This window comes from Oncorhynchus nerka, linkage group LG28 (genome assembly GCF_034236695.1).
Source record: "Oncorhynchus nerka isolate Pitt River linkage group LG28, Oner_Uvic_2.0, whole genome shotgun sequence".
Taxonomy (NCBI): domain Eukaryota; kingdom Metazoa; phylum Chordata; class Actinopteri; order Salmoniformes; family Salmonidae; genus Oncorhynchus; species Oncorhynchus nerka.
Genome location: NC_088423.1, coordinates 43,462,227 through 43,478,067, shown reverse-complemented (window position 1 = coordinate 43,478,067; position 15,841 = coordinate 43,462,227). Strand labels below are relative to the sequence as shown.

The window sequence follows — 15,841 nt, the reverse complement described above, 5'->3', positions numbered from 1 at the left end:
TATTTGAATCTGCTGTGAAGTGCTAGGGCATGGACCGAAACGTGCACCTGGGGGTTTTCCCAATAGTATAAAAGTGTTAACTGGCTAACAAGTCAGTTAAGAACAAATTCTTATATACAATGACTGCCTACACCCGCCAATCCCGACCGACGCTGGGCCAAAAGTGCGCCGCCCTATGTTACTCCCAATCACGGCCGGTTGTGATACAGCCTGGAATCGAACCAGGATGTCTGTGGTGACGTCTCAAGCACTGAGATGCAGTGCCTAAGACCGCTGCATCACTCGGGAGCCCTATGCTCTTACGTACTTTACAGAAGTACTTCCTGTCTAGTTACCTCAGGGTAGAAGGTTTAAAATCGGTATAACGACAAGTCTGTAGACAATTAGAATGCGACATGTGTCGCTGGTGAAAACATAATTTATACTCTGGTGGAATGTCTGTAGACCGTCGCTCAGACTGCCAGTTTCCTTGTGTCGCACAGACATGGAAAAAAGTGAATGCCTCTGGGACTGTTGCATCATCCGTTGTCGTGGTTACTGGGCTGATGCAGCAACAAAGGCAAATCTATTTTGGACAAATTATACAATTCTCTGATGATAAAATTACCTACTTTTATTTCTAAACACTCACAACCTTAAGCTATTTTCTGTAAGCTCGCAATCATTACCTTGTAAATAATGTTGTGGGTTTATTTTCCTATAGCTACTTTTTTATTCATTGTTAAAGTTAGTTAAAGATGTGGTCAGCTATACTCTGGTCATTATTTGTACCTTTCTTGCTCAGCTGACATTTACTAAATACATTTTTAAAAGGATGGGTTTATTGGTGTTAAAATAGCGCAAGTATGCTATTTGGAGCACCGGGCTGCTGATATCATGCAGAGGCTTATTGTTTATATTTCCATAACCACAAGTTTGATGTTGGCCGACCAATAGAATGTTCATGACATATCGTTAGACCAACTGTAAAACAGCCTTGAGGCCTACACGTGTTGCTAAAAGTATATGTGTGTACCACTTGTTCTGTCTGTCAGGTGCTGGCCAGCTACATCAACCCAGCAGGCTGTGTGAGCCACGGAGAGTCCCCTACGGGGGAGAGCAGGGGCCACAACAGCAACGCCCTGCCCACAGTACTGCAGGAGCTGCTCAGCCAGTCCTGCCTCATTCCAGCCATGTCCTCCTACCTACGCAACGATTCTGGTGAATGAACACTCTTCTTTAGACTTTGTGTTGAAAGTTTCCATGTAGGTTATGATAACTCCCGTTTAGGATGGCTTTGCCTTTAATGAAACGGGAAAGTCGATGGCAAATCTCACAACAATTAATTTGATAGGTTGAACGTACACTACATGGCAACAAGTATGTGGACACTCCTTCAAATAAGTGCGTTAGGCTATTGAGCCACACACGTTGCTGACAGGTATAGAAAAATGAGCAAACTTGCCCATGCAATCTCCATAGACAAACACTGGCAGTAGAATGGCCTGTACTGAAGAGCTCAGTGACTCTCAATGTGGTACAGTCATAAGATGCCAACTTCCAACAAGTCAGTCAAATTTCTGCCTTGCTAGAGCTGCCCAGCCAACTAAGTGCTGTTAACGTGAAGTGGAAACGGCTCAGCCGCTAAATGTTAGGCCACACAAGCTCACAGAGTGGGACCGCAGAGTGCTGAAGCGTGTAAGAATCGTCTGTCCATTGTTGCAACACTCACTACCGAGTTCCAATACTGCCTCTGGATCAACGTCAGCACAATAACTGTTCACCATGCGCAATGTCAAGCTTCGGCTGCAGTGGTGTAAAGCTCGCCACCGTTGGACTCTGTAGCAGTGGAAACGCGTTCTCTGGAGGGATGAATCACGCTTCACCATCTGGCAGTACAACGGACAAATCTGGGTTAGGCGGATGCCAGGAGAACTCCTAATGCTTAGTGCCAGTTTGGTGGAGGAGGAATAATGGTCTGTGGCTGTTTTTTCATGGTTCGGTCTAGGCCCCTTAGTTCCAGTGAAGGGAAATCTTAACGATACAGCATACAATGGCATTCGATTCTGTGCTTTCAACTTTGTGGCAACAGTTCCTTTTACAAACTGTTGCCACAAAGTTGGAAGCACAGAATCGAATGCCATTGTATGCTGTATCGTTAAGATTTCCCTTGTGGCAACAGTTTGTAAAAGGCCCTTTCCTGTTTCAGCATGACAATGCCCCTGTGCATAGTGGGGTCCATATAGAAATGGTTTGACGAGATCGGTGTGGAAGAACTTGACTGGCCTGCGCAGAGCCCTGACCTCAACCCCATCGGACACCTTTGGGATGAATTGGAACGCTGACTGCGAGCCAGTCCTAATAGCCCAACATCAGTGGCCGACCTCACTAATGCTCTTGTGGCTGAATGGAATCAAGTCCCCGCAGCAATGTTCCAACATGTAGTGGAACGCCTTGCCAGACGTTTGGAGGCTGTTATATCAGCAAAGGGGGACCAACTCCATATTAATGCCCATTATTTTGGAATGAGATGTTCGACGAGCAGGTGTCCACATACTTTTGGCGATTTAGTGTATCAGCACTGGTGATGATGAAAGATGATACCCTTTTTACATTGTGTGTTTCTCATGATCTATGGCTTCTCCTGGTCTCCAACAACATGTGATTGTAGTTATGTCCTCCTCGGGTGAGGTGGGTTGGGTTTGTGTGCCAGTGCAATGTAATTTATCTTCTTACCTTTGGGGTTGCTCCACAGTTTGGGAACCACTGGAATATAAGACCGCATAGTTGTAGATGTTTTCAAATGTTACGCTAATGGTAGTAGGCTATTTATGTGTTGCACGTTTCCTCACAATTGTTTTCGATGTTCTGACTCCTATTCTACTCAATGCATTGATGAAGAATTAGTCAGAAGTGCATTATATTGTGTTGGAAATAGAATGACGTTTCTAAAGGAGGCAAATTATTAGTAGGAGAACCTTTTTTTCTTCATCATTGTGATGTCCTTAGATGAGGTCTTTCATCTGGAAGACTGTCTTTTCTGCAGCTAGGCAACCTGGTGGTGTGTGGGGATCATTTGCTTGATGAGACCACACACAGATGTAGCTGCAGGATCTTCCTCTAACATGGCTATTGCTTCTGTGGGGGTCGACGCTCTCCAATGAAGTTCAATAAACAATTTAAATGATATTAATCCAAGCTTTCAAGATACCCATCCACTTATGATTCAGTTTTTTTCATGCGCGAGAATGAATAGGTTTTGTCTAATTTGTTACTTGTGACTTCCGTCTGGTAGTAATTATTATGAGGAAAATTGGATGACATTTTATCTTCTGACGATAGATAAGTGTCCGCCGCTCTACACGATCTCATTCTCTATGCTGTGTTATATATTATTTTAATATGCAACAGACGTTTTTGTTAGAAATAATTAGTTCCCCGCACCGAGCAACTCTTAGAACCTTTTGTCCCTCGAGTATTGTGGTAGAAAAGTTTAGTGAAGGTAATTCTTATTCTGAGCATGTACCATCGTCATTCTACAGTGCTTTATGTGCGGAGTCTGTACTCTGATGTGATCAGGGTCTGAAAAGGTTTTCTGTGAAAGCAGGATATGATGGTAATCCTCAAAGGTAATCCCTCGTCCCTGGTGGTGAGGGCTGACCCAGAGCTAACTGAACACAAGAGTTAAATGATGGGTCAGTCCATTGCTCTGACTAGGTTTGCTGTCTGTTCAGCTGTGACTCTGGATTGTTTTCATATGAGCCTTGCATAAACCAAAGTTACAGAATGATCCAGACCAACTTGGCTACTGCTCTGTTCAATTGTTGGGAATAGTGAGTTCAATATCATTACCTTGGACGTTTTTTTACGTCAACATTTTTCAGAGACAGCCATGTATGCACTAATGAATCAATCATACAATCAATTTGACTTTGTTTTTTAACAATAACATAATGGCCATCATTTATTTAAATGGTTCTCTATTTATAAATGAAGATGAAGCCTAGGCCTGTTCACATGAATGCGTATTCAGTAAGTGTGTGCATGGATTGCGTTATTGAGCTTGTTTTGGCGGATGTCATCTGTATCCACATGAAGATCTGTTTCCCTTCCATTTGGGACTTATTTTCTTATACTGGTCAACAACATTTGCATAGAAGTAGCTTATTTTATAAGTGTGTGCTCGGTCTCTTTAACCAGTAATGACGTCGTTCACGAGGCAAGAATAATATGTATCAATATTTAATTCTTATGTGGTTTCTTGCAATAACCCTCTGACTTTAAAGAACTGTGATTCCTAAAAGATGTGTCTGGAGATTTGGTGAACTCTGTCAGATTTGTCTAAAATCCTACATTAATCAGGAATGAGCAGGGTCCGCAATACCGTTAGGGACCCCTTATTCATGTCCTTATTACAATGTAGTTTAATAAGACCACTCATGGTCTCTAAAGTTCTACTTTTGATAGATTCAAACAACAATGTTGGCATCATGGTCACATCCCTAAAGTGTCAACTCCCTCTGCCTGATAGAAAATGTTGGTTCAAGTGTGTTACATTTAATTAGATTTGAGTCATCAAGCATCTGAGGAAAAGCAAAATTGCTACTGTATATACTACTTTAATGAAGGAAAATTCCATTTTTGTCAACTCTGTAAAATATCAACTCAGATTTTGTTTGTCATCTGATAGAATAGTGTTTATTGGGGATTTTCAAATGAATCATTTTACTGATGTTTGCATTTAACTTTTTATTTTTAGAGGCAGAAATGTCCATTTTGAGGATTTATCAACTCCGTCACTGGAGTCAATATTCTGAAAACATTTTAATCACTGTTCTGCCATCTATACTTAAAGTATTTGCGTGCTAGATGGAAGTGAGGATGTTTGCTCTATAAATGTTTTATGTTCTAAATCTAGAAAAACATGCCAATAATACTAACAAAATTAGCCCTGGAGCATGTAATAGTGCTATAAAGCAAAATCTGATGTTTGGAAGCGAAATTTTAAAAAAGGCTACTTCATATTCATTTCCAGCACCACCCCAATTTCAACATGCGTGTTTGTTTTGTAGTGAAAAAGAGAGGAATATTAGTATTTACAATGGCATCAATCAATTAGCAGGGAATACCTAATCAAAATTGGTTATAATCACACGATGCACACCGATGTCATTGAAAACATATATATATATATATATATTTTTTTTTTACTACAAAACATAGAAACACACAATTTTCGCATGTTGATGTTGGGATGGTGCTAGAGATGATGAATATGAAGTTGGATGTTTTAGAAATGTCCCTTTAAACAATCATGGCCTTTAAACACTTGTTGGACAATAATTGTAAAGATGAAATTCCTTTTATGTTGTCTGACGGAGTTGAAATAAATCCAGTTGCATTTTTTATTATTAGGTTCCTTCACATGGTCTGAATGCTGATACTTTGCTCTTAAACAGCAAAATATTACCCCAGCCCCATGAGGGAACAAAATGTCTACCACGTTGCGGGGTTGCGCTGCGAAACTGCGCTACGTCACTGAAGCTACCGGTATCTTCTTGCATTGTAAAGTTTTCTTGCCTGTATGGGCGTTGTTTTGCGTACAGTTACTTTTCTTCGTGCCGTGTCACATTATTCAAGTGTGCTAACTTCTGTGCAGCATGAGTGGGGAGCTAACATGATGCAGCCCAGTCTCCCAGTGCAGGTAAAGTGGAGCAGGCACAGTGCTTTCACGCTCTGAGGACATTGGCTGACAGTTGATCCATGAGACACATTTGACAGAATTACCAAACGTAATAACTTCTAGTACCGCACTGTTTTTCATGTTCAAGTACAGAAGTTTGCGTATACTGTGAAGCACTAGTGGGTATAGTAGAATCCATTGTGGAGATAGGAGAATCTGTGGTGATCTATCCACATTTTGTGGTGATTTTATGGTTCGCTTATGTTTTTGTCCAGTTATTTATGAATATTAACAGAATAGTTGCTCACAGACCTTTAGCCATTGCCAGGAATACAATGGCAAGTTGGCACACTACCAAGGAAATAAAATCACCTTGAAAAAACCTTTTCATTGCGTTCTCTCTACAAATACTTTGCTTATAATGAACCCTTAGCAGGAGACATCACTTCCCTGACTATGGACAGATTATTGGCATGTTTGATTTCGACAAGGTGCATAGACTCGCCCTAAAATGATTTTCTGCTTCTCAATCTGTTTGTTCTGAGCTGAAATGGGCAGGTAGGCCTGTATCAACGTAGCCTCCATTCAGAAGGATTTGCTTTCTTACGTAATTCAATAAAAGTTGCATATCAGGTGGAGGTAGCTAATAGCTTTGTGTATGTAACCGCAACTGCCTCTTTGTCCGATGTTGTCAGTGTGTGTGTCTGTTCCTGTATGTGTGTTGTGGTGTGCATTAATGCGCCCCTGGTCTCATAATTAAATAACAGCAGATAAAGAGATGAGTATTGTAATTGGTCCTCATTATCTTTTAAATGCCTCAGACACGCTCAAGCGTGGTGTGTGCAAACATGCAGCCGGGGCCGTCTGCTATTAAATCACAATGTTTACCGCCGCTTCATTGTCGCTGGCCTTTCTCCTATGTCATTGTTGTGATTAAACATTTGCCTTTTAAAATGGACTAATATTTCAATTGACATGTTTTATCACCCAATTTAATAACAAATGGTGTTTTTTGGTGATGAATCTACTGTGCAGTATGGTCAGTGTAAGTCGGTTCAGTGTGTGTGCTGATGGAAGCCAAGGGCTCCTCTCACTCTGTTGTATCGGCGCCAGCCCTCAGAGCCATGAGCTGTCAATCAATGTCAAAGAGGTTGCTGGTAATATAAAAATGAGAAGAGACCTAAGCACTCCTGACGTCTTTAAAAAAATATATATATATATAATTTTTTATATAACGTGCTGCGCTGAGGAGTGGAGGGAGGAGGGGGTGTTCCTTCCAAAAAGCATTAAGTGCAAGGCAGGGGGCAGGCAGCCCTGGGAGGTTGATAACTGTGGGTGTGGTGACAGAGGCAGACTTGATATTCAGTAGGAGTGTGCCACTAATGATCAACTGTCATATGCTGCTGGAAGGAGGGATTGAAACCTCCATCTCATTTCTACTTAATGTACTGCTTTCACTTTCCATTTTGTCTACCATTTACCTTCACTGGCGTTACATTTTTTTTTTACATGATGCTTGTAGAAAGAGCTAGCACAATTGCCGTATAACGGTGTAGCAGATGGTTATGGATGAAGACTGTCATGAAAATGAAAACTTCATAACCGTTTAAACCTTTTGGTTGGAACAAACCGCTGGCTGAAGATGGGATGGTCGGGCATCCGTGTGTTTGAGTCCGTAACTTGCTGAAACAAGCAAAATAGTCTGGTTGCCAAGGCAAAGCCCCCGCAATGCAGCAGCACATATAGAAATATAATGAATAGAATGGGCTTGGAACCTGGCGATTTGACTGGTAAACTCATGGGTACACTTGCAATACTCAGTCGTGAGACGGAATTCCCCTCGACCACAAATTGGGGGGGTAGAAAACATTATTTTCCGTTGGCCCCCATTGTAAAAGCGCCAACTACTGTGTTTAATGTACGTGTAACCAGATCAAAAATCCTGATTTATAGTTCACAGTTCTCCCATGTAGAGAATTAGAACCCTGTGGCTTCAGGTTGTTCGGCGTGGGAAATTGTGGGGACCAGGTGTCCAAGTAGGCTACACGTAGCTATGTGTGTGGAAAACATTTCCTCACAGGTAAGATATTGAACTTGTTTAGTATAGTCCGTTTGTAACTCCACTCACTACTTGTAGCTGTATAGTCAGTTTTGTTTGTTGGTCTTTGCTAGCTTAATATTCCAGTCATTAGCTGCTAGCTCCGTCATGACAAGGGCCATGCGGGAAGCCCTACGTTACATTTTTTACAAGTAGTGAGAATGCTCAGGAGCAGTCGATGTTGAAAAGTAATCTTTAGATCTGTTGTACCTTTGACTAAAACAAGCTTTCAACAAGAACATGTGTTTGAAAAGGGTTGTTTTTGCAGTGAGCCAATGGGGTAACCATGGGTTGTTTTCCCCCAAGGCGGGCGGGCTGCGACATTCTATCTAATACCGACTTGGAGTATGGCTGCCTGGTATTCTGACGCAATAATTCCATGGTAATGTTGAATGTTAATTCAAAAGATGCTAATGTATGTGGCTCATGCAATATATTGAGTTGAATCAACAAATCCCAGCACATACACTACATGGCCAAAATTATGTGGACACTTGATCAAACATCCCATTCCAAAATAATGGGCATTAATATGGAGTTGGTCCCCCTTTGCTACTATAACTGCCTCCACTCTTCTGGGAAGTCTTTCCACTAGATGTTGGAACATTGCTGCGGGAACTTGGTTCCATTCAGCCACGAGCATTAGTAAGGTCGGGCACTGATGTTGGGCGATTAGGCCCGACTCAGTCAGCATTCCAATTCATCCCAAAGGTGCCCGATGGGGTTGAGGTCAGGGCTCTGTGCAGGCCAGTCAAGTTCTTACACACCGATCTCGACAAACCATTTCTGTATGGACCTCGCTTTGTGCACAGGGTCATTGTCATGCTGAAACAGGAAAGGGCCTTTTACAAACTGTTGCTACAAAGTTGGAAGCACAGAATTGTCTAGAATATCATTATATGCTGTAGCGTTAATTTCCCTTCACTGGAACTAAGGGGCCTAGACCAAACCATGAAAAACAGCCCCAGACCATTATTCCTCCTCCACCAAACTTTACAGTCGGGCAGGTAGCTTTCTCTTGGAATCTGGAAAACACAGATTAGTTCGCCGGACTGCCAGATGGTGAAGCGTGATTCATCACTCCTGAGAACGCATTTCCACTGCTCCATAGTCCAATGGTGGTGAGCTTTACTCCACTCCAGCCGATGCTTGGCATTGCGCATGGTGAGCTTAGACTTGTGTGTGGCTGCTCAGCCATGGAAACCCATTTCATAAAGCTCCCAATGAACAGCTATTGTGCTGATGTTGCTTTGTGAAAGTTTTGAACTTGGAAGTGATTTTAACGAGCTTCAGCACTTGGCGATCCCATTCTGTGAGCTTGTGTGGCCTACCACTTCGCGGCTGTTGCTCCTCGATGTTTCCACTTCACAATAACAGCACTTACAGTCGACCGTGGCAGCTCTTGCAGGGCAGAAACTTGACAGACCGACTTGTTGGAAAGGTGGAATCCTATGACGGTGCCACGTTGAAAGTCATTGAGCTCTTAAGTAAGGCCAGTCTACTGCCAATGTTTCCGTATGGAAATTGCATGAGTTGTGTGCTTGATTTTATACACCTGTCAGCAACGGCTGTGGTTGATATAGCCCGAATCGACTAATTTGAACGGGTGTCCACATACTTGTAGTGTATTTTAACATTGTACTTACTGCTTTGCTCCTATGGGTACAATAGCAATGGCCGCCAGTCCACCCATTATGCCATCATTGACTTGAATGGGGATGCCCATTCTATTCATTATATTTCTATGGCAGCACCTGCAGTCAGGAGGAGAAAGTGTCAAAATAAATACAATTCAATAAATAATTGAGTTTATTTTTGCTATTTTTAACGGTTATTATGGTGGCCACGGTCATTTGGCTGGCCAATTACAGTCTTCCAAAATTCCAGCCCTACTTGTATAAACAGTTACATATTCTTTTAATGATTTGGTGACATTTTTTTCTGGAGGCCTAGGTCCTTGCAGCTTGGATTGTGTGGTGTTTCGGAAAAGTGGCGGTACCTTTGCTTCAGGAATGACACCAAACACATCAATCTGTCTTTTGAAATCTATTAAGATGGGCTACTCCAGTCCAAACCCATTCTCATACCATGCACCATTCATCCAGTGTCGATACATTTAAAAACCTGGCTACTAGCTTTATTAAGGGATAACACACTAGATGACATTAAAAGCATCATTAAGGCTACAGCACCACACTCCTCTGTCTCCATTCATGCTCTTCATCCTCAGTGTGCTGCCTAATAGCCGCCATGCTGTGATGAATTTCTTAGCCCAGCCTTCCCATGCTCTCCTAAGAGACACGGAGGGGGGTTTGTGTCCCATTGCTTGGTGTGGCCCCTGCCTACCCCTCTTCCCATCCTCCCTCTCCCCTTAGTCTATCTGCCTCAGGCCATACTCATTCCTCCTGCTAATCTTCCAACTTGGCTGCGCCGCTTGCGTATTATTCCACATTAGTCATCGGTGTCTTGGCAATCCTTTTGGGACGCATTACACCACCGCGCACTCCATCACAGGAAGTTAGACCATTAGTGAGAGGTAATGCCTTTTAATGTCACTGCGAAACTAATCTATTTTAATTGAAAATGACATTTATTTCTCCCCTCACTCACTCCCCTTTTACCCAACCGTCCTCACACGTGAACCCCCCCCGCACCTCACCGTTCCTCCGTGAGCATGTTAGGAACAGCTTGTTAGACAGGACAAGCATCTAGTCCACACTTTTGTGAATCGTTCTCTGTGTGGTGCATTGGTGAGGAATACTGCATTTGGGCCAAGTGCTTCTATCTACGCGCAGAAACCATGGGCGGAGATGGCTTCGCTCCACAGCATTAGCATCTCTTCCACTCTTCCCTCTTGTCTTCGTTCCGATTCCACCCTTTTCAAAAGCAGATGTGATTTATAAGCCATCCATGTTTAATGGGCCTGTACATTGATGTAGTGGGTCATCTGAACAAGGGAGGCTTCCAGAGAGGGGGCTGGACAGGTTATTCATGGCCCAGACCCCATAATCTCATGGAGAGGCCCTTGTGGGGATCGTGACTGCCCTATACTGCTCCAGTTCTCAGCACCTAGACTACATTTCTACAGTGCTCGTCCCTACTGCTGGACATGTTCCTAGTGGACCTGGATCCACAAGGCGAATGCTAAACGACTCACCACCCCAGATTCATTAACGCTTCCCCTCCCCCTATTTGCATATGACAATCTACCCCCGGCTGGCCGCCTATTCTACTATGGAATTTTCTCTGTATTGCCGTTTTGAAGTAGATATGGGTGTCTATGCCGATTGGGTTAGCAGTAAGACGGTAAGGGCAGCGGTAAGTATGGATCACAGGCAGGCCTCCCCGTGGTAAGAGTACTCATCATGGTAAGGGCATTGCCTTCGTAAGAGCCTTTCCTTGAAAGCATGTTGTCCTTTCTGACATTACTGGAGCACTGTGGAACAAATGCTGTGCACATGAGGATTAACCCGAACTCGTTTCCTAGGCAGTCCCAGCCTTACTCTAGCTTCAGGAACAGGCAGATGGAATTAGGGCTGGGAGCGGATGGAGTCAATAGTGGTGCTTTGCTCCGAGGTTCATTGGGCTGCTATGTTTCTTGTCGTTATCCTCCGAGCACGTGATGTCATTTAATAGCACCTGGTCTGATTACAGCGACCCTTTTTGGTTTTGTAGCACGTGGTGTGTCCTAACAGTGTGCGTTGTTCACTTGTGTAGTTACCCAGGTTGTACTTGCTAGCTACTTCATCTTGCGTGTCCTTGACCCCATTGATTCACACACAATGTGCACATACACACGCTCACACACACAGCACATTGAGGTAGGTGCAACTGACACGATTTCAAGTTCCTGATGTGCGTTTCCGATTGCAGTAGCAGTCGACACATCTGAAACCGAGCTGTGAAAGCTGAAGACTCTCTCTGAATCCTAATATTAATCTGGGTAGGAGGGAATCTAACTAGTGGAACATGTTGTAGGCATGCTATAAGCATGTGAATAGAAGTGAAAATACAGACCCCATCCAGCCCCTTTGAATATGTGACAAACTTCCTGTTACGCACCCATCTTCACCGTATGTCTCGTATCCTTACTGGTATCTATGCGTTCGGTCTCACATACTCAGACAGGCATTTACTCATGCATACATTCTCACACAGAACCCATCATAGATTAGGCTTGAGGCTAATCCAATTCATACATTCTAACTTTATTGTTTACATTTTCCCTATAGCACAGTACATCTAGAGTTTATCCATATATTTATAAAAGCTTTACATTTTTTATACAGAAACAGGATTACTGACACTACCCTGAAATCAACATGAACAAATACGTCAGTCCCCCCACCCCCACCCCCATCCCACCCCCAATAACCGAACAGAACGTGGAAAAATATGCAGAAAGAGACCGTGTAAGTCAGGCCTTATGTTTTAGTAAATGCAGAATAGAGCTTTTCTTTCTGGCGCCCACAAGGTCCTTTCCAATCCTGTGGATGTTTTCATCACCACCGCAGGCTCTCCTATCGGTCTTTCTCTCCACTTCCCTTTTTATTGCAGATCTCCAGTTTGGTTTTGAAGTCCCAGGTGGTCAATTGGAATAGAAATGTTTCCTAGTCATTGCCACTCCTGCCCTCCTCGCAGATCAGTTCTTGCCGGGAGCGAGATAAAGACAATAGAGATCGCTCTGTTGTGATCTGTCAAATCATGAGAAGCGGTGACTAACCCTTTGGTTTTGGGGGGTGTGTGTGTGTGTGCGGGCGCGTGTGTGGCCTATCTGACGGCAAGCAGCACATTACATTAAAGCTCCTCCAGAGCCACATTGCCGGGGTAACGTGCGCTGTGACATCCCACCAAGCAGTTTAAAATGCTGTACCCGGAAGATTACCAATGTGATATGGTGAGGTACAGTTCATCTGTAATGGCTTCCCAGTGTTCTTTGCATACACTGCCTCCTCCACGCCATGCTCCTTGAACCATCCAGGCCAGTGACATCAGTGTCCCTTATTTCGTTTTTATAATCCATTTGACAAAGGAGATTTGTCAGTAACACTGTTTCCCTCATCACGCCAATGAGTCCAAGGTGATGTTCCACTCCAGGCTGTGCTGGCCTGTAGCCTGGGAGAGTGAACCCTGGCTGGGGCTGGGCCAGTGTCTGTCTGCCCATCCTGGATCCAGATCCAGCACAGCTATGGTCCTGATGTAGCCACCAGCTCACTGTTATCTCCCTGGTTTGTGGCTGTGAGACGTCTCCTCCACGTAACTGTCCACCCTCACTCTCTGTGTTGGGAAACTGCTCATGTCGTTTTTAACTAGTATAAAGTTAAGGGGAGGAGGAGCTCTGGATTTAAAATCCAGTATATGTTGATTTAGGAATCTTGGTTTGTGCCTTGTCGTTTGAAGGATCACTCCGACTCTGGCTTAAGTCACACGACAGTGTATATGTAAACAAAGACGATGACAAAGAGGTTGAGGAAGGTGCCAACGATGCCCAGCAAGGCCAAAATGGACTCCTCCTGCTCCTCCTTGCTCTCCAGCGCCCGCACCTCCTCAATAGTTATGACCGTGGGACCCATGGCCATAATGCTCGCTCAACCTGGCAGGGGTGCTGCTGGCACTTATCTGCAGAGGGAGAGAGGGGGATGGAGGCAGCCCCCATGACATAGGCACATACAGAGACACAAACATTAGAGAAAAGAAACAACGCAAGCCCACAATCAAGAGAACACAGGCAATGGGAATTAATGTAGATGTTTCTTTTAAGGTTGCACTGCTGCGATGCATCCAACTCCCCTCCCCACTCGTCCTCTTCTACATGTGCTTTATACGGCGCCCTGGGGAAAACTGAACCAAACAGCCCTCGACTAGCCTAGCCAACAGAATCCTCAAGAAGAAATCAATGGTGATCGAACAAAACAATTCCTATGCTCTGTTTATTCATTGCCATAGCTGTTGTGCCCACCACAATAGAATCCTAGTATTCAACATCCCTTAATGTCTAGCCGCAACACAAAAGTTAAACGCCCCGCAAATGTTCAATGACATTGGACGTGTCAAAACGAGCATAATTTAATGCTCCCATTTAGAGCCCCTTACACCCACCCTCCCTCCCTCCCTTTTTTCGCCAAAGGTAGTTAATGATTTTCTGCCCACCACTCCGTGTAAGTGTCCCTATGGCGCCGGTGGTCTAGCTGGTGTCAGACCTCCCAGGGAAATCTACAGGGAGGTAAACAGTCAGTGACACTGCCACATCCAGCCAGGGCTGAGAGGCATGCGGCGCAAAGCTACAGCCACAACACCGTCAACAATAAGCAGCCCGCGGAAACAGCTGCCCCCCCCCCCCCTCCCTGAATCTCAAACAGGCAGTTCCTACCATCCATCCGAAGAGAGACAGAATAGAAAGGCGGAGGTGAGCTGAAGAAAGAGGGGTGAAAAAGGTTTCTTACCCTACGGCGTGAAGAGTGGGGTGACATCCAGCATGCTTTTGGGTCCTGAGCGGGGATGCATGGCCACACACGGGAGCCTGCATTACTGGGAAGCGGGGAGGCTGGCTGCGTAGCCTCGCTCCCAGCGTCGGAGAGAATGAATGAAAAGGAGATCCTGGCTCCCAACTGCGCCTTGGTGCGTGGCTCTGCGCAGACCCAGCTCTCTGTGAAAAATCACCCCCTTCTTGCCGTATGAATTCTCCAGTCCTCTGCGCCACCCCCTGGGTTAAATGGTGACTTGGTGTTGGTTGCGCTATAGTCTCCGTTTTTTGCTTTTGTTGTTTTATTCCTCAGTTCTCCTCCACCACAGCTGAAGCACTAGGGGGCTTGGAGAAACCCTCTCCCCATACGCTCCCCCTCCCTCCCCACTATGATTCCCATCCTCCCGCCCCTCTCTTTCCAATTCCAAATTCCACCACAGCCCCCCTCTTCCTCCTCCTCAGCTCTTCTTGTCTTTTTTTGACCCTCTTAGCAGCTCAAAGAGCGAGCGCCACAGTCTCTGTGACAAATGTACACGCCCCCTCTTCTCTCCTCCTTTCTTGCTTCCCACCTTCGGGAGCAGAGCAATTAGTGCCTTTCAGAGGCGCCTCTCTATCTCCTGCCGCTGAAACCCGGAGGCCCAGTCGCGTATGGTTACTCTGGAGACGCTAGCGCTTGCGGCGGCTACTACAGACAGCCCACCGCTCAGCAAGTGGTATTCCAAAGAGCCAAGTACAACAGTAAAATCCCAGAGAGCTGGAAAGCCTGAGTGCTGCTGCGTAGCTGTTGCTATGTTGGTCTGCACCTGCAGCTGGTGGCGGCTGTGTTGTGGCGGGTCCCCTGTGCAAGCCGTGGGAGAGACGTGCATTGCATAACCAAGCGGAAAGAGAGAGAGGCCGGGTCCTTGTGGCAGGAGGGAGGGGAGAACGCTCAAGCTTCCCACAGTCTCTTCCTCGGCGGCTGGTTGAGCACACACAACCGGAGCTATTACTGCCAACGAAATTGTGTTTATTTTTTTTTTGTAGAGAGATGAAGCGACCTCTTCCTCAACGCAGCAGGGCGGCAGAACAGCCCCCACAATCTTTTTTTATCAATTTCTCTCAGCCAATCATCAGTCATTTTTGCAAGCGCTGTGCTTGTTGAATGTCCTTCCCTATAATCTTGCTGAAAGTCTGTCAATTTGTTCACTGTAAAAAAGCATTTTATCTGGTCAAACAATATTTTCCCCAAAGTTTACTAAGGGTTGGTAACAGGCTGATTGGTCGGCTATTTTAGCCAGTAAGGGGGGCTTTACTATTCTTAGGTAGCGGGAATGACTTTTGCTTCCCTCCAAGCCTGGGAGCACACACTGCTATTATCCTCAGTCATTTTCCATCCAAGTTGTCAGACCCTGGTGGCTTGTCCATTGTTGATAGACAAAATGATTTTTTCACCTCTGCCACACTCAATTTACGGAATTCGAAATGATGTTGCTTGTCTTTCATAATTTGGTCAGATATACTTGGATGTGTAGCGTCAGCGTTTGTTGCTGGCATGTCATGCCTAAGTTAGCTAATCTTACCAATTAGAAACATCATTAAAGTAGTTAAAGTAATAAGTTGGTTTTGTGATGAATGAGCC

General features: G+C 44.7%; 1 protein-coding gene across 1 annotated transcript in view; it reads left to right on the top strand.

Annotated features, from left to right (window-relative positions):
* Positions 1-15,841, top strand: part of LOC115113252 (baculoviral IAP repeat-containing protein 6-like) — a 142,214-nt gene that overhangs the window by 85,768 nt on the left and 40,605 nt on the right. Inside the window, 1 exon segment of the mRNA XM_029640721.2 lies at positions 1,035-1,200. Coding sequence (XP_029496581.2) covers positions 1,035-1,200 — 166 coding nt within the window.